The following is a 26,049-nucleotide window of genomic DNA, read 5'->3' as shown; positions in this document are numbered from 1 at the left end:
TATGGGACGGGGTTATTCCCACTCACCACAGGAAGTGGTCATATAGGGGGTGGTGTGACCCTAAGGGTAAGTAGCCCATCGGATGCTACTCTTCACTTCCCTTAACACCCCTAAATTGAGTAGGTGACCCCTTGACACCAGGAACTTAAATTTGACTGACTCCAAAAGAAGAAGAACTAAGAAGAGCCAGAGAAGCAAGGACTGTGGACTGGAACGAGATTTAGCACCAAACCCTGCCTGTTGTCCTGGCGATTGCGAGAAGATGACTCGCCCTGCAGCTGTGCACCCTCCAAAACCCTCAGAGAGCTGCCAGCACTTCGTAAATCAAGCCAGCATCTCCCTTGGAATAGAGGAGCTACTCCTCTGCAACCTGCAGGCACTGATCGTAAGCTCTGGTACACCGGACTGCTGATCACTGGTTTCACCAATACAGCAGCCACCCAGGAGAAGGTGTTCCATGCTCCCAGAGGTCCGCCCTGTTCTAGACCCTTCAGGAGTCCTCCGGCACCAATACCCAGGGTAACAGACCCCTTGCAGCAACCAAGACTTGTTGGTGGTCCAATCCGGACACCAACCCTACAGTGACTGACCAGTCAAAGAGGGATGTCAGCACCACAGAAGTCAGCACCGAGAGTGGCACGGCTATCCTGTTGTGTCCCCATCTCTAGGTCATCACCTGAAGCAAGTGCCTCCGATTGCTGCGACCCGCCGGACAAAAAAACATTCCACCCGAACCCCACAGCCCGAGTTTAGCATGAACAACAGTATCTCTAGCACCTAGAGACTCCCAAAACCTGCGCTCACCTGTGAGTTTCATCGGGCTGGTCTCCCAGTCCCCCCTTCATCCTCTTTCTACAAGCTCTCCAAAACGAATGTATGTTGTTATCCTGCAGTCTTTTTCCCCGCAGGGAATCACAACGCGGTCGTTACAACGACCGCGTTGTGACTCCGCATACCATTACTCCGCAAGTCGGAACAACCACTTGCGGAGGGGGGGCGCTGGATGTTGGAATAGTATAATTTACTATTCCAACTCCAGTCTAAGCAGACAATAAGGAAGGTGTTGGATTTTGAATCCAACACCTCTCCCCCCCCCTCCGCAAGTCATTGTTCCGACTTGCGGAGTAATGGTATGCGGAATCACAACGCGGTCGTTGTAACGACCGCGTTGTGATTCCCAGCGGGGAAAAAGATTCGTGGTAAACGTTGTTTACCCTCCAAAATATAGTGCCTCAGACCGCCTTGACCCGCCAAACCAAAGACCACTGCACTCGAGCCTCACAGCCCAGGTATAGTTTGACCGATGGTTTATCCCGGCTCCAGAGACCCTAAAGAACCGACACCCCCTGTGGGTTCTCCCAGACAGGTCCTCCCTTGCAGCTTCTTTATGCAGGTACCATTCCCTATTGACTTCAAAGGGGCTCCAGACACCAAAAAAGCATCTCTGCACCCGGACGCCCCGGAGCTTACTGAGTTGACCTGTTGGTGCTGTCTTGGACCTTGACCCCCTAATTACCTTAAGTCCAGAACGACAGTCCTGTAGGTCGTTGACAAGTAACCGTTTGCAGTATATGTTTTTCTCCATAGGATAACATTACCACATTCTGCCAATCCAAGTATTTTCTTGTATATTTAAAAAAGTGATAACTCCAAATGCACTTACCCAATACCGATGAGACTGGTGTCTAAATTCATATAACAATCTGTGTTATTTTTATAAATTGGTTTCGAGTTTCTTCTTGTGTCTGTGTCTCATTTAGTGACTCTGTGTGCTCAACAAATGCATTAACATTACCTTCCGATAAGCCTAAACCTCTCGCCCAACTACCACAAAAGAGAGCATTTGCGATTATTATTTTAAGCCCTGTAAACCAATAAGGGTTGTCTGGACTTTCTACATAGTACACCTCGTTTAGGTATACTTCATAAAAAAACAGCTTCCTACAACTCCCTAGTGATAATGAGGAAGGGGAATGTGAACAGTCCATCTGTGAATGCATTGAGAAGTTCCTGCTCTGATAAGCGGACTCTGAAACACAGACTTGGTCAAACCATGGGAGGAAGGGTGGGTGGGATTGTAGGCTGGTTGGTCCCTTATGAACTGGAGGGGAAGGAAGGTTTAATAGCATAAACAATAACATAGTACATTTAACAGCTATCTCCGAGTATAAAAAATACAAACTAAAAATGAATAATTATTTATATATGATTAAGAAAACATTTGCTCTTCTGTTTCATTACATTGCTAATTTGATGTAGGTCCCGCATATATTGTAGAGTTGAATCATTTACAGAACCCTTTTCTCCTTCTCCCGTTTTTCCTGATGTACTTCTTTTTCATGGTTCTTAGGTTTTTAGGTCTTGCCTACGCAGCGTGCATGCGCTACTTAGGAAAGAGACCTTTAGTCATCGGCACAGCTTTCCCTGCAAAAACGTTCACGCGTTGCATTGCTTCCAATGGCAACGCGTGCACGTCTGGAGATTCACTTGCGGGAGCGAGCAGCTGGCGCCTTTTATTTTTACTCCTAGCTTCCCGGTGGTCATGACATACGAGCACAGGTTTCCTCCACACAAGCTTAATAGGCTGCTCTGTACATTTAAATGAAAGCAAGTGCTCATGTTTTTGACACTATAACCTATCAACCACAATTCTTTACACGCCTGATCCTCTGGCCTGTTTATGCCACTCCTCTTTTCGGCCTATCTTATGTTGTTAATCTGATTAGGTCTACTTTTAAATTTGCACAAATGGTAAAAGAAGGCAAATTATTTCCTACACTGGACTAGAGAGGCTTAAACTCAATATAGATCTGCGGGCGGGGGGTCCCACTACACGCTATGGAAGGATGCATTTTGTATACTTGTTGTCACACACGCTCGTACAACCAGACGCTTATAACACCCAAATCTGGTACAACAGGTGCAGTGGAGGCACATACTCTGCCACCCCTAAACCGAGATGTGCCTTATTTCCACAACTAATGAACCCTTTTTGGGCAAGGATGGCAGTGACGACTAATAGGTCCAGTCGACACACACTGGTGGTCTGCGGTGACTTTAGTCACCTGAAACCTCGTCCACTGTTTGCAATCTGGCTGTGGGGGGCACAGAACCGTATTCAGGTGACACACTGACAGCGGAGTTATAATCTTCAATTGCGAGATAAAAGTTATCCTGATGAGGCTCATGAACCGAGTGCCACACTACTAGCCATTAAAGATGGTGGCACTGCTTCGTAGCCAACAAAGAACATTCCTAAAAACCTACCCCATCACTAGTCATCCAAACCCAGGAGCACTTAAAGAGTTCCAGCAGGCAGCACCCGAAGTTAACACTGGAGGTGGCGAGGGCACCAGCGTCATCTTTCATTCACACAGTAAACACAGATTTGTGGCATACATTTATACAACACAAAACCAACTAAAGCAAGATTGGCATGCGCTGACTAACTGCTGACTCCCCTCACAGGTCGACAGGTGAAGGTTGAATCTACCTTCACCAGCGGGCGGCACGGGCCGTCTTTGGACAGAGTGTAGGGCTGCGGGTGCACGTAGAGGTGTTTTATCCAGCCCTTGAGAAGGTATGTTCTGCTCTCTACAGAATGAGAGAGGCTGCTGGCAACAACATATTGATCATGGAAAGCCAGAAGCACTTAAGCCGAGGATGGCCTGGCCGCTAGCGTGCTACCTCAGGACTATGAGATCACCAGGTCCCAGGGGGCATGGAGGGGTCCGCCACAAATGAAGAATACAGACGCTGCTCTATCCCGAGACGTCACCAGCAATTGAGAGAAATGATGAAATATACATCAATGCTGAAGAAAGGAACAAACACAGCAGTAGCCCCAGCGCGCCTGAGAATAGCTCCATTCAGCGCCTTGAAACCAACGCGGACACATCCAACGCCCGGACGCCTCCGTGGCATCACCCTGCAGGATGGCGCTTTGAAACCTGGGGTCAAACAGGGTCGGCCGTGCCGGTGGAGAATAGGTCGCAGAGATACGGGAAATAAGGGTCCTCGCCCTGCTCCCACATGCTGCGGGAAGACAGCAAACATCAGAATACAAAAGGAACCCTTGCCGGCCCGGAGAGACGTCCCTGCACTTCTGACAGGGTCGGACTGCCTTTAGAGATTTACAGTCAACAATACAGCACTTAACATTACTAATTCAGCTGGACAAGTCGTGCCACGCGCCGCTTTCAGAAGAAATCACCACTTTTCTTTAGGCCAGCATCATCTGCCAGGGCAGGGCATGGCATGGCTGCCCCAAGCACATGTCACTGCATGAAGGGACACAAGGCTTGAAGATGCACAGCACGAGAAGGCGTGGGTACAAATGACACGGAGGATTTTACACGAGAGGGGCTGAGTGAAGATGAGAAAGCAACCCGATGACACTGAAACCAGCATGGATCGGTACAGCGGGTACACTTCGACCACACACACCGGAGATGCAGCCTAAGAGGCCATGTACTCGTTGAGTGAAGAGGATCTAGGACCACTGAGAACAAGGCCGAGCTCACTACTCATACCACACAAGGGCCCAAAAACACAGCTATCACTGCCCAAAGGCAAAGCTTCTTAAACAAAGTAGCGAAAGTCTCGGCAACTTAGTGTCGAACTCTGTCACAAGGCGGGCCACCAGCCCATCCGTGGGAGCCCTGGCCAGAGTAGAGGCGATTAACAGCTAATGCTTTCCTGGCTGGAGGGATGGCTGCTTCAGTGCAGTAGATAGGACCTGGAGTCAAGCCTGGAAGTTGTTTGTCTAACCTCAAAATCTGAGCACATACAAAGGCGGGAGGAGGGAGAGGGAGAGGGCAACGACCCTGGTGAAAGCCAAGCATGTAAGTTAACCGGTAGCCCTGGGTAGAACTTTAATTACGCTGGCAACATTCTGCATTAGGTGATTTTGTCTAACTCTACCCAATTATGCACCTAGTGTACAAGGGTGCAAATACCAAAGAGAGAATTGTTTGCCCCCCTCAAGAAAAATTCTCTGCTCGATTTGTTTCTGAGATTTTGCAAGAAAATTATACACAATTCTTATACACCCATGTTCAGATGCATGTTAAGAAAGTGTGCAAAGTGTTTAATAAATCACACTCCATATAAAGCAAAAGTCTTACATAAACAAGCATTGGCATAGCCAATAGGTCTCGCCTTTGGGACCTTACAAGTGTTTAGTTATCCAGCACAATATCCTTGGTGCAACAACATCAACTGTTGCATGGCTAAAAGCTAAACACTTATAAGGTCTCAAAGGCAAGACCTATTGGCTATGCCAATGCTTGTTCAATCTTTTTTTGACTGGCCTTTGACTTTCATGTTATAGGCATGTAGTGTATTGCATTTTCATCATATGTGCTAATTACATGCTATCTAATTTCTAACCTCAGTTGGATGCCCATTATAGTTATGTGTGTGGCATATTGTATTATATTCCTGATAAAATAAAAGTAATTTACAAAATTAATAAGTAAACCAGAGCACATTGGTGCAGGTTAAAAAATAAGCAATGCGATGCAAAATGTCAAGAAAGATGGATGTCAAAAACTCTTAAATTCTGCTTTGAAGAGTCTGAGCCCATCTGTGATGGAGGAAAGCGTGCAGCTCAGGGTGGAACTGCAGAGCTTCAGTTCGGATATTCTATATTTCATTGATGTGGTTCAGTATCACAATGGCATCAAGCAGCTGTAAAAAGTGTTTTAATTGAATGTATGATGTTACAATGCATACATTTACAATGCATGCATTTATAATGCAGTTTTTACATCGCAATATCCTTTACAATGCATTCTTTTACATCGCATGCCATTACATTGCATTTTCAGAAACTACCTTTACAACGCATTCCATTACATCGCATCATACCTTTACAACGCATACCATTACAATGCATACCATTACATCGCATTTAAGGTAAGTGTTGGATAGCATAGGGGTAATAATTACTATTCTAACTCCAGTGAGTGCAACAGTAGGGTGTTGGATAGTGTAAGGGTACTATGATGTAATGCCTGCGTTGTAGTGATATGCATTGTAATGACATGCGTTGTAGTGATATGCATTGTAATGACATGCGTTGTAGTGACATGTGATGTAATGGCTGCATTGTAATGACATGCGATGTAAAGGATGTTGCGATGTAATGACTGCGTTGTAAAGGTTGTTTCCCGTTTTAATTTACCAAATGTGTTGCAGGATTATTGATGCTCGCCTGTTGGCTCAACAAAGTGTTGTTTGCAGCTGGTTCGGTATTGCAGGACAGCTCTTTGGTGAAAAATACTCCAAAAGATTCTAGATTTGTAAATGTCAAAGTTGCTAGCAATGGAACCTGGAAATAAGGGATCCAAATCCAGGCTGTTTTCACATGACTAAAATAATTCTGTGTCTGTGGCCATAGAGGCCTGGATGATGTGTCCATATGAGATCTTGTTCTCGTTTTATCATTCCAGTAGACCCTGTGTATTTTCTCGAGCAAAGATCCGCGTCACAAGTCTCCTGACCAGGGATCCTCGTGATTCGGTATGATCGTCACCAATCTAGAGTCCAGCGCTCTTTTAGGTGACAGGAGACACACCCAAAATGCTACTCCTTTTAGCATGGGCAGCTGCAGCCCCCATGACCAGGCCATGACACTACTTGGAGCTGGTGGTAGAGGACTCTAGTAGAGGGATACAGGTTTAGTTACATGCACCACATTGCGTTGGCTCCTCCCGGTTCTCCCTGGTAAAGCTGCGCAGTCTGTCGTGACTTGAATTGGATTGCCTCTGGTTCTACTTGGGGGTCATGAGAGTGCAGTGTTACCTGAGATCTGGTGTACCCCTAGCCCAGCCCCCATCTGTTGCATTTAGCCCCTCAACATGTAGAGTACTCCATAGGGTCTAGTGGTCAATGCTGCTGTACCAACGTCCCCGTGCATTTTTCTGTGCACTGCTTCCCTGAATGTCCCCTCCCTGCAAAATGTTTGTAAAGCCAAATGTATCTGTCTGGCTTGACATCAGATTCTGGTGAGTGGAGCAGAAAGAACCTTTGGTGTTCACTGAATCTGGAACAAACCATTTCCAGCAGGCCAGACCATGACCCTAGAAAAGCAACCTCAAAACCATGGCTTTCGTCAAATGTGAGCGAGTCGACTGCTGGCCTTAAACAAAGAGATGGGCTTCTGGCCCTTCCCCTCATCCTGTGTCCTGCTCTGGTAGGAAGAAGATCGCATACCCTGATTGGCCAGCAAGCAGCCTGGCAGGCAACAGGAAACTGACAGTGACAGTTCCCTTACATGGGCAGCCAGGGAGCTGGGCCCACTGAAAGGAAATGCATTGTGACATGGCTTGCTCCCCCAAAATGTTGGGACAAATTTGAATCTGAGGGGAGAGTGGGTTGCAAGGCTAGTGCCATGGTCCAGGTTGTAAGAGGACCTCTGTGGATTATCCCGTATTCAAGGAACTCCGCACACCTGCGTAGAGTATTGGGATTACTGGAGGTGGAACTCCTGGCTTGATCCCGTTGAGGGATAAGGGCTATAGATACCCCAAGACTGAGAAGGCTTCATTCTTACTGTATCTGAGGGAGATGAGGAGCGATGCTGCCCTGGGAGGAGGGAGCCTAACTTTATTTATCCAGTGCTGGCCTTTGCCGTCGGAACGATCCACCCAGCCGAGATCTCAAGCCTGTGGGCACTGCCCAGTTTGATTCAAGATTTTCAACTGTGAGTAACCCAATGCCAACATGGGCGACGCATGCTTTAACATAGTCATTGTCCAAGCGACATCTGTATCGAGTGTGCTGTCATGTATTTTGCAGCCCTTGCACTGCAGTGTGCAACTTTTCAGCTACACTGATGTCCATTTCAGAACTGGGTGCCTACACTCCTGCATTGCTACGCACTCTGTCTACATCTATTTCGATGTCCCTGTCTTGTCTTTTTATTGTTACAGTTTTATATAGCGAGAACCCGTCTCGAAGGTATGGGAGCCCTTTGCATGAGCACCAGTTACATTACACAAGGACACATTCGTAATTATTGCAGGCACAAGGAGATTAACTCATTTGTTCAGAATCATAGGATGTTGAAGAAAAGCTGAGACTCAAACCTGGTTCCCCATCTCCAAAGTTGGCAGCTCTGTGCACTGTCTACTGCCGCAGTGAGGTCATGTGAAGCCCAGGCCACGCATGCTTCATACTACTGCAGCGAGATAAATGTGGCGACCAGGTCATGCATGCTGCATACTGCTACAGCAATGTCCTTGTGCAGTCCAGGTCATGCATGCTGCATACTGCTACAGTGATGTCCAGGTGAAGCCCAGGCCATGCATGCTGCATACTACTACATCGAGGTCCAGGTGAAGGCCAGGCCATGCGTGCTGCATACTGCTACAGTGATGTCCACGTGAAGCCCATGCCATGCATGCTGCTTACTGCTACAGCGAGGTCCATGTGAAGCCCATGCCATGCATGCTGCATACTGCTACAGCAATGTCCATGTGCAGTCCAGGTCATGCATGCTGCATACTGCTACAGCGAGGTCAATGTGGCAATCAGGTCATGCATGCTGCATACTGCTACAGCGAGGTGCATGCGGCGGACAGGCCATGCATGCTGCATACTGCTACAGCAAGGTCCAGGTGAAGCCCAGGCCATGAATGCTGCATACTGCTACAGCGATGTCCTTGTGCAGCTCAGGCCATGCATGCTGCATGCTGCTACAGCGAGGTCCATGTGAAGCGCAGGCCATGCATGTTGCAAACTGCTACAGCGAGGTCCATGTGAAGCGCAGGTTATGCATGCTGCATACTGCTGCAGCAAGGTCCAGGTGAAGCCCAGGTCATGCATGCTGCATACTGCTACAGTGAGGTCCATGTGGCGGCCAGGCCATGCATGCTGCTTACTGCTACAGCGAGGTCCATGTGAAGCGCAGGTCATGCATGCTGCATACTGCTACAGTGATGTCCAGGTGAAGCCCAGGCCATGCATGCTGTATACTGCTACATCGATGTCCAGGTGAAGCGCAGCCCATGCATGCTGCATACTGCTACAGCGAGGTCCATGTGAAGCGCAGGTTATGCATGCTGCATACTGCTGCAGCAAGGTCCAGGTGAAGCCCAGGTCATGCATGCTACATACTGCTGCAGCGAGGTCCATGTGAAGCCCAGGCCATGCATGCTGCATACTGCTACAGCGAGGTCCATGTGGCAGCCAGGTCATGCATGCTGCATACTGCTACAGTGATGTCCAGGTGAAGCCCAGGCCATGCATGCTGCATACTGCTACAGTGATGTCCAGGTGAAGCCCAGGCCATGCATGCTGCATACTGCTACATCGAGGTCCAGGTGAAGGCCAGGCCATGCGTGCTGCATACTGCTACAGTGATGTCCACGTGAAGCCCATGCCATGCATGCTGCTTACTGCTACAGCGAGGTCCATGTGAAGCACAGGTCATGTATGCTGCATACTGCTACAGCGAGGTCCATGTGGCAGCCAGGTCATGCATGCTGCATACTGCTTCAGCGAGGGCCAAGTGAAGCCCAGGCCATGCATGCTGCATACTGCTGCAGCGAGGGCCAGTTAAGCCCAGGCTATGCATGCTGCATAATGGTACAGCGACGTCCATGTGGCGGCCAGGCCATGTATACTGCATACTGCTACAGCGAGGTCCATGTGAAGCGCAGGCCATGCATGCTGCATACTGCTACAGCGAGGTCCATGTGCAGCCCAGGCCATGCATGCTGCATACTGCTACAGCGAGGTCCATGTAAAGCCAAGGCCATGCATGCTGCATACTGCTACAGCGAGGTCCATGTGAAGCCCAGGCCATGCATGCTACATACTTCTACAGCGAGGTCCATGTAAAGCCAAGGCCATGCATGCTGCATACTGCTACAGTGAGCTCCATGTGGCGACCAGGCCATGCATGCTGCATACTGCTACAACGAGGTCCGTGTGGCGACCAGGCCAGGCATGCTACATACTGCTACAGTGAGGGCTATGTGAAGCCCAGGCCATGCATGCTGCATACTGCTACAGCGAGGTCCATGTAGCGACCAGGCCATGCATGCTGTATACTGCTACAGCGAGGTCCATGTGGCGACCAGGCCATGCATGCAGCAACTGCTACAGCGAGGTCCATGTGAAGCCCAGGCCATGTATGCTGCATACTGCTAAAGACGAGGACCGGGTGAAGCCCAGACCATGCAACCCGCATACTGCTACAGCGAGGTCCATGTGGCGTACAGGCCATGCATGCTGCATACTGCTACAGCGATGTCCATTTGAAGCCCTCCCCATGCATGCTGCACACTGCTACAGCGAGGTCCATGTGAAGCCCAGGGCATGCATGCTGCATACTGCTGCAGGGAGGTCAATGTGAAGCCCAGGTCATACATGGTGTATACTGCTACAGCGAGGTCCATGTGGCAGCCAGGTCATGCATGCTGCAACTGCTACAGCGAGGTCCATGTGCAGCCCAGGCCATTCATGCTGCATACTGCTACAGCGAGGTCCATGTGGCTGCCAGGCAATGAATGTTGCAACTGCTACAGCGAGGTCCATGTGAAGCCCAGGCCATGCATGCTGCATACTGCCACAGCGAGGTCCATGTGCAGCCCAGGCCATGAATGCTGCACACTGCTACAGCGAGGTCCATGTGAAGCCCAGGTCATTCATGCTGCATACTGCTACAGCGAGGTCCACGTGAAGGCCAGGCCATGCATGCTGCAAACTGCTACAGCGAGTTCCATGTGCAGCCCAGGCCATGCATGCTGCATACTGCTACAGCGAGGTCCACGTGAAGCCCAGGCCATGCATGCTGCATACTGCTGCACGGAGGTTCGTGTGGCGGCCAGGCCATGCATACTGCAACTGCACCAGAGATGTCCATTTGAAGCCCTCGCCATGCATGCTGCACACTGCTTCAGCGAGGTCCATGTGAAGCCCAGGCCATGCATGCTGCACACTGCTACAGCAAGGTCCATGTGAAGCCCAAACCATGCATGCTGCTTACTGCTACAGCGAGGTAAATGTGGCGACCAGGTCATGCATGCTGCATACTGCTACAGCGAAGTCAATGTGGCAATCGGGTCATGCATGCTGCAAACTGCTACAGCGAGGTCCATGTGGCGGCCAGGCCATGCATGCTGCATACTGCCACAGCGAGGTCCATGTGAAGCCCAGGCCATGCATGCTGCAACTGCTACAGCGAGGTCCATGTGCAGCTCAGGCCATGCATGCTGCAACTGCTACAGCGAGGTCCATTTGAAGCCCTCCCCATGCATGCTGCATACTGCTACAGCAAGGTCCATGTGAAGTGTAGATCAAGCACGCCGTATACTGCTGCAGCAAGGTCTACGTGAAGCCCAGGCCATGCGGGCTGCATATTGCTGCAACAAGTTCCATGTGATGCCCAGGCCATGCATGCTGCATTCTGATACAGCGAGGTCCACGTAAAGCCCAGGCCATGTGGGCTGCATACTGCTACAGCGAGGTTAAGCGCCTTGATACCCTTGTGTCATTGTTCGCGCTCTATAATTCGCCATTTCATTTCCTTTCATTTCATTTCAAGGTGAAGCCCAGGCCATGCATGCTGCATAATGTTGCAGCAAGGTCCATGTGGCAGCCAGGACATGCATGCAGCATACTGCTACAGCGAGGTCCACGTGAAGCCCAGGCCATGTGTGCTGCATACTGCTACAATGAGGTGCATGTGAGGAGTAGGCCAAGCATGCCGTCTACTGCTACAGCGAGGTCTACGTGAAGCCCGGGCCAAGAAGTCTGCATACTACTGCAGCAAGGTCCATGTGATGCCCAGGTCATTTATTCTGTATAATGCTAAAGACGAGGTCCAGGTGAAGTACAGGCCATGCATGCTGCATGCTGCATGCTGCATACTGCTACAGTGAGGTCCAGGTGAAGCCCAGGCCATGCGTGCTGCATATTGCTACAGCGATGTCTATGTGAAGCCCAGGCCATGCATGCTGCATACTGCTACTGCGAGGTCCATGTGGTGGCCAGGCCATGCATACTGCTACATCGATGTCCATGTGCAGCTCAGGCCATGCATGCCGCATACTGCTACAGCGAGGTCCAGGGGAAGCCCAGGCCATGCATGCTGCATACTGCTACAGCGAGGTCAATGTGGCGACCTGGCCGTGCATGCTGCATAATGCTACTGCGAGGTCCATGTGAAGCCCAGGCCATGCATGCTGCATACTGCTACTGCGAGGTCCATGTGGTGGCCAGGCCATGCATACTGCTACATCGATGTCCATGTGCAGCTCAGGCCATGCATGCCACATACTGCTACAGCGAGGTCCAGGGGAAGCCCAGGCCATGCATGCTGCATACTGCTACAGCGAGGTCAATGTGGCGACCTGGCCGTGCATGCTGCATAATGCTACTGCGAGGTCCATGTGGTGGCCAGGCCATGCATACTGCTACATCGATGTCCATGTGCAGCTCAGGCCATGCATGCTGCATACTGCTACAGCGAGGTCCATGTGAAGCGCAGGCTATGCATGCTGCATACTGCTACAGCGAGGTCCATGTGAAGCCCAGGCCATGCATGCTGTACACTGCTGCAGCGAGGTTCAGGTGAAGCCCAGGGTATGCATGATGCAAACTGCTGCAGCGAGGGCTAAGTGAAGCCCAGGCTATGCATACTGCTGCAGCAAGGTCCATGTGCAGCCCAGGCCATGCATGCTGCATACTGCTACAGTGAGGTCCATGTGGCGGCCAGGCCATGCATGCTGCATGCTGCATAATGCTACAGCGAGGTCCATGTGGCGGCCATGCCATGCATGCTGCATAGTGCTACAGTGAGGTCCATGTGGTGGCCAGGCCATGCATGCTGCATGCTGCATAATGCTACAGTGAGGTCCATGTGGCGGCCAGGCCATGCATGCTGCATAGTGCTACAGCGAGGTCCATGTGAAGCGCAGGCCATGGGAAACAGCCATTACAATGCAGCCATAACCAAGCAAGACTATTACCACACATCCTTTACAACGAACATGCCTTTATAGGGAGTGGTGAAGTATTTATTTATTTATTTGTCTTGTTAAGTGCCCGAATCGCCCCCGAAGGGGCATCTCCGCGCTACGGATCCAGAGATTGGTGGTGGCCACAGAGACTGATCAGCGGAACATCTAAATGTAGGTATTTTCAGAAATGTCAATCAAATCAGTGACACAGATTGTTAGGTCCATGGCCAGCAAGTTTGCAATGGCACTTGAGAGGGGCTTTAAACATAAGAAGCCTTTCTACAGGCAACCAATGCAGCTTGCAGTAGTGTTCGATACAGCGGAGCGTGTGGGACGTCCAAGAATGACTCTGGAATGCATGTTTTCAGAGGCTGAGGTTTGTTAAGCAGATGCTGTTGCGGCTCGATATACAGAGAGGTGCCACGATGAAGATATGATGCTGTACGCCGTCATTCTGCGACATTTAAGATGAAGGCGAGGAGGAACTTCTAAAGATTGTGAAGAGCAGGAAGCAGGTGGACCTCGCATGGTTAATCTGTGGCACCAGGAACAATTCACCATCCATGAAAAAAGAGGATTATGACCTGTGGTCAGTTACAGAAGGAAGAAGGCCACCACTCCTGAGTCCAGGTGGTGGCAGGAGCCCCAAAGAGCATTACTACAGCCTGACCCTCATTGGGTGTAAGGGAGGCGTCTCGCATCCAATCAGCCGCCACAGTCAGACAAGGGTGGACATGGGAAACAGCATCCTCGTCGTCAGACTCTAGAATGAGCCGGATCTCGGTGTCGTCTGCAAATCAATATAGTGTATGTTCAAACTAATATATTGGGAGGTCAAGGGGGGCATCTACAAATTAACCGTGATGGGATTCAATGCAGGCAAGGCGACCATCTGAGGTCTTCCTGTGGCAGAGGGGCTTCTGACCGGCACCATCTCAGCTTTGTGACTTTCAGCCGCTTCTAGAGTGTCAGCAAAAACACTAGGCATTCTGGCCCTTGTAGTTTCATGCTTCCTGTCCTAAGTATTGGCCTACAAATTCTACCATGCTTTGTGGTTGAATATCCGGGGCATGCTAAATGTCACCCTCATAAAATAAGGCCGTTTGACAAATATGGGCCTTTCTTAAATAAAAAAATATGTAATGTTCTCTATAAAGCACTCCCCCGTTCATAGCAGGTAGTTCGGCGATATGTAAAATACTTAAATAAATAAAACATGCATGTTGTTTCTTACCCTTTAAGTGACCTGCGTCAACCGCAGGCCCAATGCATTTGTTTATTTCGGATGTTCTGTCCAGCCGTGAAGCTGCTTCTGGGCGCTGCAGAATGCCAATCAGTTAAATGTAATATGATCAAGTAATTTATCTTCAAAGTGCTCGGGTACCATTTGCACTATTTAAAGAAGTAAACAAAGTCAAACAAATGAAGTCCCCTGATAACAGTGGCCTGGTAACAGACGGAGGGGGGGCGGGGGCGGGGGTCAGTTGCGGGCCCTTAACGCATACAGTAGAAGACTTCCTTGATTAAAACAATATTTCCGCTGTTTCTGAAGTTAAGGGGACAGACACTCAAGATCTGACGGTGGGGTCTAGAACATGCCAGGGTTCTTGAAAGTCTGTTTAATTCCTAGAGCACAGTGTCCTTTGTTCAGGGTGTAGCAGCAGGGAGGGCCAGTCCAAGGCAAGACAATAATATGTGGTTGTTAAAGATGGCAACCATTCTGTGGCTTAAAATCAATAAAAATATGTTTATCAAAAAGAAAGATGCCAACCATAGGCGGGCATCAAATTATTTCTTGGGACATCAAATAGTGCATCACTTTCATGCCAGAGAGGCAGCAACATGTCTGTTTGACTAAGGCGATGGTACCTGATTTTCAAAACAAAAAACTAGGATAGGTCTTAGATATAAAAGTAGGACTACACATTGAAAGTGATTATGAAAAAAAGGCCTACAATGACATCACCTACTGACTAGAAACCTGGCATGACATAAGAAGACGAGAATGGCTGGCGTGTTTCAGATGCTGTGCATTTTGTTTCATTTTGAGGAAATTTCGATTCTTTCAGATTGCCCCATTTTTTTGCTAAGCATTGTGGTACTTGTAGTACTGTATGCCGATTTATAAATTAAGGATTCATTGTAGTAGAACCTAAATTAAACAGCATTTGCAATGCAATAGGTCGCACATTTGCGAGAGCTTAGGCTATTGGCTTTGAAAATGACAATGCCTTTTATTTATCTGATTTGCCAATTAACACATAAATAAAAGGCACTCTCATGTACAATGCCAACAGCTCAAACTCTTGTAAATGCGAGACCTATTCAAAGAAGCGGCTGCCATTGTCCCGGACTGCTTGGAAAGTGAAAGCAGGCATGGTGCGCTGAATGTAAGGAAAGTATGTCCTGTCTGCAGTTCAAGAAACTCATTCAAGAAAATAGTGCTTACAGACTGAAAAAGACATACCGCATAACAACTGAAGTAAAGGGGCCAGTTGCCATGGGTGGGTACAAATGAAGAAAAGGCGGGACTAAGGCGGGACTAACAAGCCTATTAACGAATCAGAAGCCAGCATTTACGAAGGGCAATGATACAAGCCAATGAAAGACCTCTCCGAGCAGTGCATGCGCTGCCCAGGCTCGACCTAAAAATGAAAACTGAAGGAGCTACACACCCCGGCGTAGAGCAGCTTGACAGCTCTGCTGGCCCAAGGTAAATATAATATTCTTTGAGATTTTAATTGCGTCGGCATTCCTAGAGAGAGCTCATGCAGTTGGCACCATGTGACAGAACACTGATGGAGACCATGGGCGTAACACAGGCCCCTGCAGCCTCCTCGGTGGGGGGGGGCCCAAGCTCCAAGCGGCCCCCTCGGCACTGCACACTGGCGGGAGAGCTTCTGATTGATCCCGGAGGGGGCCCCTCTACGTACCGTGCAGGGAGGTCCCTCGCTTTTTGTTACGCCAGTGATGGAGGCCGGCCTCTCCACATTTTAACATGCCCCGGCCCCTCAAAGGCAATATTGCTCCAAATGCATGTGTTGCAGAAGCAGCTGGAATGTGGGGCGGAAGGCCAGTTTTTATCACTAAAGGTGGAGGGATGCCCGTGCGCGCGCCTGGGAGGGAGACACTTATCTGTAATGCGGATTATTCCCATTCCATTCCCACAGAATTACAAACAGGTCCCAGGGATCCGTGCTCCAGACTCGGTGCAGCTGTGATGACCATGAAACCTCTGCTAGGAGCCGTCACACTGAACGCTGATCAACATATACTTATCTAGGAAAGTGTTTTTTTTAAACTATTTGGCATAGAAATTGAAAGCTGTACATTAAACAGGTGGCAAAAATAATGTTTCAGATGTTGTAAAAACAACCTGCAGGCCTTGGACTGGGATTTGGAGCCGTGTCTACGTCGGCAGGGGGGAGGACCGGCTATCAAGTGTCACGAGCAGAGATGACACAAAGCGGCCATTTGTCAAATTTTTGCGGGTAAATAAAACGTACAAAAAATGTGTGGAATCAGATCAGACCAATGCTAAAATTGTATGAAAAGCACACCAAACTCTACTCACTGAATTTATGTTCAACATTTCCGGTTGTTTTAAAAAACAAGTTAATTGAAACATGCCGGGTACCCTCCGCACACACCTGCCTTCGGCGAGTCCTGGCATCGAGGTCCTTCTCTCCCTCACAGATGTCCCCATTTCAAACATCTCATCTGAGTCTGTCCCCTCACACGCCTTCCTCGGGCCGCCTTGACATTATATAACCTAACAGTGCCCATGTGACCGCTGCATTCCGCGAGGAGACATTTCCCAGTAAGGCGCAATATGAGAACTGGGGCTGTATTACATATTGGCATTGTTTGCACCCCATTATGGTGACTGCGTCGCCCTGGGGGTAGCCGCAAACTCGCGCTGCCCCGGGGGCTGCGCATTCATGTGAAAACGTGGAGCAGCCGCTCCGTGTCTTCACAGTGCAGGCTGCAATCCGCCTGCACTTTTAGAGGGAATTTGATACCCCCTTGCTGGCGGGTGCAATCAGTAACTGCACTCGCCTGCAAAGGGATGTCTGGGGGTCCATGGGACCCCCTTTATCCCCTGCAGAGGGCTACTCATTTACAGTGCGCCACCTTTTGAAATGGCGTACTGTCAGTGCACCTCCTGAGGGCTTCTTTGACTCTGCGCCCGCGTCTGTAATATGGCGCGGGCGCAGATTTAAAGGAATTGCCCCATTTTCATAGGGCACGCCCCTATGCAAATGAGGGAACACCCTCTGTTGATAGTGCTGGTGCTTTAAGTGCGCCAGCGCTATCGGTATTATAGAAGGGGACGCACAAGCGTCTGCGCCCCCTTCTATAACACCAAAGTGCCCCAGGGGCACGCAAAGCGGGTGCAAACGCCCTTTGCACCCCCGGGGCACCTTATGTAATACGGTCACTGGAGTCCTTGATCCAGAAAGCAGGAATGGCAACAGAGAGTTTCTACCAAGATTAGGACGGTGAGGCTGGTCAGAGGTTTAGGGAGGAGAAGGTGAGATAACCAAGGTTCGGGATGGACTGTTTCCATGAGGGATAGGGTCAGTACTGGTTTGCATGAAGTGGGCCTCTGGCTAGAGCGGCACCGAGGCCGAGAAACGATGGGTTAGAATGTATGTTACCCCAGTGATTGCCCCTGGTTACACTATGTGCAAGCATGCGCCCCATCACCCGGGTGTGTTTGATTGGTCAGAGAGTTTAAAAGTTTTGACGTTGGTTGTACTGAAGAGGACACATTCCATACTCTGAGCTAAGAGGCGTGTGTGTGTGTGTGCGCGTACATGCGCGTGTGCGCGCGTGTATGAGTGTGTGTACTTCCGGTGACAGCCCTGTGTCTGGTGACTGACCCAGACATACCCAGGGATGGTCCAACCTTCGTTCTCTGCAGATTTGTTCGTTCCCATCCACATTGTGCAAATGTTCTGCATAACTTCCACATCTCTTCCTCTGCCGGGATTTCCCGGCGCAGAAACTGTTTGAAGAAACATCAGAAGGGGAGGGGGTGCAGCTTGAGCCGAGGGGCAGAGGGGCGGCTGCTAACACTGACTTCCAATGCTGCGGGCACTGACTGAGCTACTCGTGCCTTGTAATACCGGATGAGATGGGCAGCAGGCACTGCAGAGTGAGTGAGTGCGTGACGTCACTGCCCAGTGATGCCAAAACCAGGGCTTTCCTATCCAATCCGGGAGGCTTGGTCAGGGCGCCTGGTCCCCCTCCCTGGAGCCCCAGTATTCCAGGCACCAGGCCTGGCAAGAGGCAGTTCTTCGCAAGTATAGGGTCATTGAAAACACAGAGCGACACCATAGAAGTGCAGTGGGTTACGCAGGAATTGAAATCCAGGGGACAGTCCGCTGGAAGGTAGAATGGGAACTGCAAGTATTTCTTGGCCAAATGCTCCACAGGGAGCTCAGAATCAATAGTTCTCAGAGTTCCAGGAAAAATGACACTTTGCCGTTCAAGTCCCCCCTCTCCTCCGACAACACAGCCTTTTTGAGGCCACTTGTTGCTATCTGGCGCCCCTGTGTGGCCACTGGAAGTAGCTTACTAAGGCAGCTGCCTATAGTGACCTTGATGCAGCACCATCCAAGACCCCAGTACTGATACAGAATGAATATGAGCAGCCCTTCCATCCTGCTATCCAGTGGCCTGTGAGAGTTCAGTGCTGGACACCCCACTGACCTCAGTGGGCAGTGCCCATGAGTTATGGACCCTGCAAGCGGTGTACTCCAGTCCTACAGAGCATACCTCAGTTGGACGAGCCGCCTCCAGCTAGGAAACCTTCGACTTACTAGGTTTAGAATCTATTGCCAATCCCTGAAAACACTGAAGAGTGAGGTTACATTTATCAGGTAAATAAATGTGGAAAAGCAATAGTTGCAACTTGATCTTTTCAATATAACATCAGGAATCTTCTAATCAAAACAGATGATTGTACCCACCGAATAAAGGAGGCTGCGCTGGGGGGGCGTTAAGGGGCCTAGTCACAAAGGAATGTTGGAGTACATGAAAACGTACTCCTGTAGTATCCTTTTACATATTCTTGTATGAATCCACCCAGGTATGTCCCATTCCATACTAGTAAAAGTGCAAACTAGGCACAGGCCTTTGCAGATGTATTCATTGCATATGAATCTTCCTTGAAAATAATATTGTTCATTCCCATTTTAGATGCACTGGGGCTAATTCAAAAAGGCATGTACAAATATTTAAAACGAGTACTACGGGAGTTTGCTTGTACGCCCACCAAGATGCCTGTAGGTCTGTAGTGGAATTCAGTCTAAGGGGTTCAGTATAAACTGGGTACTGTTTGTTGCATGTGTACAAGAGTAAGTTTTAAGCAAGAAAATCGAAATCATAATTACATGGGTTCTCTACTCATATCAACGCATCAGTGAAGGAGTGGGAGTAAGGGGTGATGGGGAACAAAAATAAATACAACTTTATCTTCTGTTAAGCCTTTGATTATGGAGAATGCAGGGAGACATTTGAATCACAAACCCAGCAATGCTATTTCTTTTTTCAATCCAAAGCTGCCATCTAGTGTCCATTTGAGGGATTGTTCTCAGCTTTTCAACAGATATCCATGCTTCAATATTGTTTTTAAATCAGATTTCCATCTTGAAAAATTGTAGTCTGTGGCTACTAGAAGGATCCCACGCTTTCAGGAAAAATAGTCCCTGATGAACCGAGTGTGTACATGCACACAAAAAAACAGCTACCAGAAACAAAGAGCAAACAAGACTACTAAGGCTTCCAGGCGGAGAAGGAGCAAAACACCAACACAGTATTTTAAGTGGGGTGAAAAAAGTTTGGGAGGGGGCGCTTGACGGGGGCGTGGTCTATGTGATTAAGGGTGTGGCTTAAATATGTAAAGTACATTTCTGTGATTTCCATAGTGTGCCACCTGACTGGCATTTTGGCGCCTCTATGGCCTTTCGCTTATTGCATGCAGATATATAACACTGCAGCTGACACACATCAAAAGCCAGCCAGGACTATTAGCTTTGTTAATGAATGAATGAATGACTGAATGAATGAATGAATGAATGAATGAATGAATGACTGACTGACTGACTGAATGAATGAATGAATGAATGAATGAATGAATGGTGGGATTTGTAAAGTGCACAGTTACTTCTAGAGTGTCCCGGCGCTAGACATAAAGCAGAAGGGAGGAGAAATCAGCACAATGTTTGAACTGGTGGGTTTTCAATTGTTTGCGGAAGTTCTTTTGTCCGGAATGCATCTAAGGGCCAAAGGGAGTTGGTTCCAGTGTTTGGCTGCCAGTACTGAGCAAGCCGAGCTGCACCATTTCTTTCGGCTAGTAAATGGAATAAACAACAGATGGGCTGACTGGATCTTTTACGGCAGAAAGGGGCAGTTTGTCCCGTAAGCATTTAGGACCTGCCCTGTGGAAGGATGCGTGTGCCACCATCAGTCCTTTGATAATGACTCTCTTCTTCACTGGGAGCCAGTGCAGCTGTCTTCGATACTGAGCTATCGAAGCATATTTAGAAAGGTTAAGCTGGAGGCGGACGGACATGTTTTGAATCTTTTGTAATTTCTGGATGAGATAGTCTGGGATTCCTAAGTATAAGACGTTAGCGTAGTCAAGTCTAGGTAGGATCAAAACCTGCACTGCAGTTTTCTGGGCTTCCGAAGGCAGGAGTTTAATGATTTTTTTTTAGCATCCTGAGAACCCAGCATGATGTTTTAACCACAGCTGAGATCTGTGGTTGAGGTCTGAGGGACAGGTTTGTGTCAATAAGAACACTTAAGTTTCTTGCTGCTTCAGGTGGGGGAGGTGTTTAGCAGTTGGCAGGCCAAGCCCCAGACCAATCAGTCTTGCAAAAACGAAAATTCCCCCAATTTTTTTTAACGGACAACTATGGCGAGCAAAATATTACTTTGGCAGCAGATGGTCATTTAATGGGCAGTAAACTATGCTACGATTAATCGTTTGATGTTTCGTTCCATCAGGATCTGAAACACAAATTGCATCCCCTGCTTTCAACAAATATTTCAGGTATAAATACCTTCTGTCATCATTGAGAACTGTTTTATGCTATGGATTGGGAAGATCGGTGCAACCCATGGACTGGGCAGATCATTGCAGCCCACGGACTGGAAATATCAGCGGAACCCACGGACTGGACAGATCTGTGTAACCCTTGCACTGGGCAGATCAGAGGAACCCACGGACTGGGCAGATCAGGGGAACTCACGGACTGGGCAGATCAGTGCAACCCATGGATTGGGCAGATCAGTGAAACCCACGGACTGGGCAGATCAGTGCATGAAATTAATGGTCAAAATTAGATGTATCGATGATGTGTACATCCATTTACAAAAACACAGAAGTTGCACAAAAAGCCAGTGACAACCCAAATCTCATTAAACAATCCTCCTGGTGGTGCTTTAAACCGAGGCCCAACTCAACACATGGAAAGAGCTTTGACACACATCACACAGGAGTAATCAGACCCACAACTGCCAGGCAACAACATAAGCATGCAACCTGCAACCAGGTTATGGAGGGGCCCTTAACAGGATGATTTTACAGAAAGCCTTAATCCTTCACCTACTCCCAGATTGATAGTCGCCACCCCTCTGTTTCCTCCCAGCAGACTCTGCACCCTCATGGAGTCAAGAGAGAGTGCGAGCGCTCTTATGAAAAACTAGTATAAAATCCTTAAAAAGTCCTCTTACTCTGTGTATCTTATGAACTGGACACTCAGAATGTCAAATATTTATACACATTGTAGCTTAGAGAGAGGGAAAATGAAAAAATACAGAAATAGATTCACAAAAAGACAATCCATTCTCACACATAGGGATAATTGAAAAGCAACTCCTACACTTTCTTCCCCAATAATCATCCTTTTAAACCCCCTTTAATTATTCTAAGTGTGATATTCCAGTCGTGTTGCTTAATATTTTGGAGTGATTAATAATGCAACATGTGATGGTTTGTAGGATGTCATCACTAACACCAGGGTGCCGCGTACGAGCCCTGGAGTGATTTCACTTTTGAGTTCCAAGTTCTTGTAGTTTTAATTTTTCAACGATGGTTTGTAATTGAATGATGCACATAATGGCAGTTCTCGATCCGCACTCTGTCTCATCCTTCCATCTCCTTTATTCCTCCACAGTTCCTGAAATCCACTGGATCCTACTGCACAGACTTCCTGAACGACGCCAGCTCCACCGCCCTGCTGGTGGTGGGCTTCACCCTGGTGATCCCACTGCTGGTGCTGTCCCTGGCTGCCTACTGCCGCCTGGCGCGCCACCTCCAGCTTGGCTTCTGTTTCCTGCCCTACAGCAAGGCCGTGTACAAGAACCTGCCCGCCTCGCAGTACTACAGCCTGGACTGCTGCGGCGGCTACAGCGGCACTGTCGCCGACAAGGTCTGGGTCTGAGCTTGCCGACAGGAAGAGAGAGAACAGGAGCCACGCCCATCACACTTACTCAGGACTCATGTACTCACACTGAGGCATGACTGCAGAAAAGGACTGCAAGACCCATCTACTGGACTCATATCTAGGACCACCACAAAGTGGCGGACTCTTCCGGTGTCCCTAGGTTTGCTTCTTCCAAACAGGATGAAGGGACAGGGCATTGCAGGCGATGAAAAATAACTACAAGGGGGCAGGAAATGAATAAAAACTATCAGGTTCAATGAAGCTACATGTTCCATCTCTATCTTTGCGCCACTTATGTTTGAGGTTATAACAACGAGTCGCAAAGGCAGCAGAAAAATGCAGGTGGAGAGATGGTGGTGTTGAGAGAAAGTTCAATGGCGTAGGAAGTAATATTTTCTCCTCATAGTGTACTGAGTGAAGGCCAACAATCTGCTAATAACCGGTTTGTAAATGCATGTAGAATTTGGGGGGATATAGGATTAGACGCAGATTGTGGGTATACGACGATCAATATGCACAATAAAAAAGATGAATATAAAAGTATCAGGTCAGACTCTTTTACCATTCTGCACCCCTACTTTATAGACGTTAGAACCCAAAGGTTTCCCTGAGTCAGGGCATAGTGATGATGTTTTTTTAAAATTACTTCTTCGATAACTTAAGCAAAACTCTCTGAGCTCCTTTATTTCCCAATGAATTAAACTATGACAAGGAGTAGAAACTCTTCTGTGGCTTTCAATAATGAAACATTAGGAACCACTTCCGCACTTGCCAGTCTTAGACCCGCTGCACATTCACTGTATTCATCACCTAAGCCTATCCGATCTAAGGCGATGCAGCATCAATTAGAATCTACGTTATACATCACCTAAGCCTATACGATCCAGGGCGCTACGTCATTAAGTAGGATCTACGTTATACACCCCCTAAGCCTATCAGATCTAGGGCGCTGCGGCATCAGGTAAGATCTACATTATACATCACCTAAGCCTAACCGGTCTAGGGCACCACAGCATCAGTTAGGATCTATGTTCAACATAACCTAAACCTATCCGATCCAGGGTGCTGTGGCATCAGTTAGAATCTACGTTATACATCACCTAAGCCTATCCGATCTGGGGCACTTCGGTCTCAGTTAGGATCTACGTTATACATCACCTAAGTCTATCCGATCTAGGACACTTCGGCATCAGTTAGAATCTAAGATATACATCACCTATACATCACCTAAGCCTATCTGATCTAGGGTGCCGCTGCATCAGTTAGGATCTACGTTATACATCACCTAAGCCTATCCGATCTGGGGCACTTCGGTATCAGTTAGGATCTACATTATACATCACCTAAGTCTATCCGATCTAGGACACTTCGGCATCAGTTAGAATCTAAGATATACATCACCTATACATCACCTAAGCCTATCTGATCTAGGGTGCCGCTGCATCAGTTAGGATCTACGTTATCTGTAGAGTCCTGTAGACTGATTTAGAAATTTGCAGGAGGAACTCACCAGTCGGATGGATCAAGGTTGTGCACCGCACTAGTCCTGGAAATCCACAGCATTTAGAGTTCTCATCTATGATAATGGAGGTTTCTCAAGTAAATTAGCTGACTTTACTCTCAGAGGATCAATTTTGGGGGCAGAGGGACTCTCGTGTAGGAAGTCCTCCAACAATGATTGTAATGGTTGGTAGAATTTTCTGCTACCTAATGTGGGCTCTGAAAATTAAGTCAAGTGGGGGTACATAATCACTGCTTCCGTATTCCGCCTAACATGTGAGCGGTGCGGGTCCCTACATGTTAGAGACATCGTACTTAACCACTTTGTGAAAGTTCTGCATCCTTTGTATGGCAGACTTCTATGGCACTATCTCCACCTAACACTGTGGTTGACTTATCACTGCTTGTGTCACATGACTGATGGTTTAACAGGTCTCGAGAGGTAGTCACAGGACATGTGAAGTCACAAACACCATCTGGCCTCCAGCACACTGATCATGTACTCAGAAATATTTAATTTCATTTAAGTGAAGGTGACACAAGATGTTTATTCTCATTACCAGGGACATGCTCTAATACTCTCACCCATGACTGGTAATCTTAACCTGTTACAATCAATCAATCAATCAATCAGGGAATTGAAAGCGCGCTGAGGGTCTCAAGGTGCGCCGGGGGGGGGAGGGTCTTGAGAGTCGTCCTGAAGGTGTTCAGGGAGGGGACGCATCTGATGTCAGCCGGGAGCTCGTTCCAGGTCTTGGTTGCGATGTAAGAGAAGGATCTTCTGTCTGCTTGGGCTCTGTGGATGCGCAGGGGTTTCGGTGAGTACAAAGTTGGCTGATCGGAGGTTTCTTTGGGGTACATGGAGGGTGATTCTGTCATTGAGGTATATGGGTCCGGTGTTGTGTAGGGATTTGTAGGCGTGGGTGAGGATTTTGAAAGTGACTCTCTTCTCCATGGGGAGAGACAAAGATTCACTACAAACAAAAAATGCCTGGCGCCCTGTAAAAGATGCCACCCTGAACACAACATAGAATAATGCTCCAAAAAAAGAATGATCTAGCAAACTGAAGTCCTCTGCACCCCAGTATACCCAAGGACATAGCTACAAATAAACAGACAACCATTGGCAAAATCAATAGGCCTGAGAAATCCGCATTTTTTTTCATACACATGCAATAGACATTAGAAGTGTAAAGGTAATAAAAAGTAAAGAAGAAGACAGTTAAATGTGACATCAGATGTTTGAAATAAAAACAAGCATAAGTGTATACATTGCAAAAATAAATCAATGATATGAAAGCAGAGATTGGTCTGTCAGGCCTGGCACTGGGATGAACTACTTTCTAGTCGGATGTGTACATGTGTAAGAGAAGAATGCCGCTACTCACGGTGAAGGGGGCTGATGGAAGGAGTGGGCTGTCCCACTGTCCTATGCAGTAGGTTGTGGTAGAAGCAACATCTGAATGACCCTGGAACAGAACTATGGATAAAGGGAGCTGACTGAAAGCCTTTCTAGCTATTTATATCTGGGCATGCATTTCTATTAAGATTTTTAAATAAAATAAGGATTGCGTGACAGCTAATGCTGTCTCTAGGTCAGTCCTGAGAAGAAATGAAGGAAAAGACCTTGCCACACAACTAAATACTCCAGGCTCCTTTTCTTATACATTTTTAGAACCTATTAGATATCAACCGTGGCAGAAACGACTGAACGCAAACAAAGTCATCTTCAGAGTAGTCACAAATTCATCTCTCCTCTCTCCAACACACCCATGACCCATTGACAAACGCAGCACAAACAACTATCTCTTCTCAGAGGAAAGTTACAAGATCAGACTTCACATTCAGCATCAAATGCCACCACCCTGCCTCATATCACATGCTCCTACGCAGACCATGTTCAAATTACTCTCAATCTAAGACCTCAGCACCATCCTTACAGAACTTAAAGACAACATCATCTGCTCGAGCACCATGAACTGCTCAGGAGGATCACGCACACGCGTCTTAAAATGAAGACTCTTCTCACGAAGCATTTTTCCCCCCTCTAGTCAAAATAGACAGACCCTTCCACTCCGAAATAGTAACACTGGATCATAATGAACCTGCCCGCA

General features: G+C 48.2%; 1 protein-coding gene across 1 annotated transcript in view; it reads left to right on the top strand.

The window, feature by feature from the left end:
* The window catches only part of TMEM88 (transmembrane protein 88), a 94,146-nt gene extending 71,452 nt beyond the window's left edge, over positions 1–22,694 (top strand). Inside the window, exon 2 of the mRNA XM_085639158.1 lies at positions 22,166–22,694. Coding sequence (XP_085495284.1) covers positions 22,166–22,432 — 267 coding nt within the window. The 3' untranslated portion in view covers positions 22,433–22,694. The remainder of the gene's footprint in view (positions 1–22,165) is intronic.
* Positions 22,695–26,049: the final 3,355 nt, after the last annotated feature.

Source organism: Triturus cristatus, chromosome 12, assembly GCF_964204655.1.
Source record: "Triturus cristatus chromosome 12, aTriCri1.1, whole genome shotgun sequence".
In the NCBI taxonomy this organism is placed as follows: Eukaryota; Metazoa; Chordata; class Amphibia; order Caudata; family Salamandridae; genus Triturus; species Triturus cristatus.
Note: the sequence above shows the minus strand (reverse complement) of the source record. Positions and strands in the feature narration are given on the sequence as shown.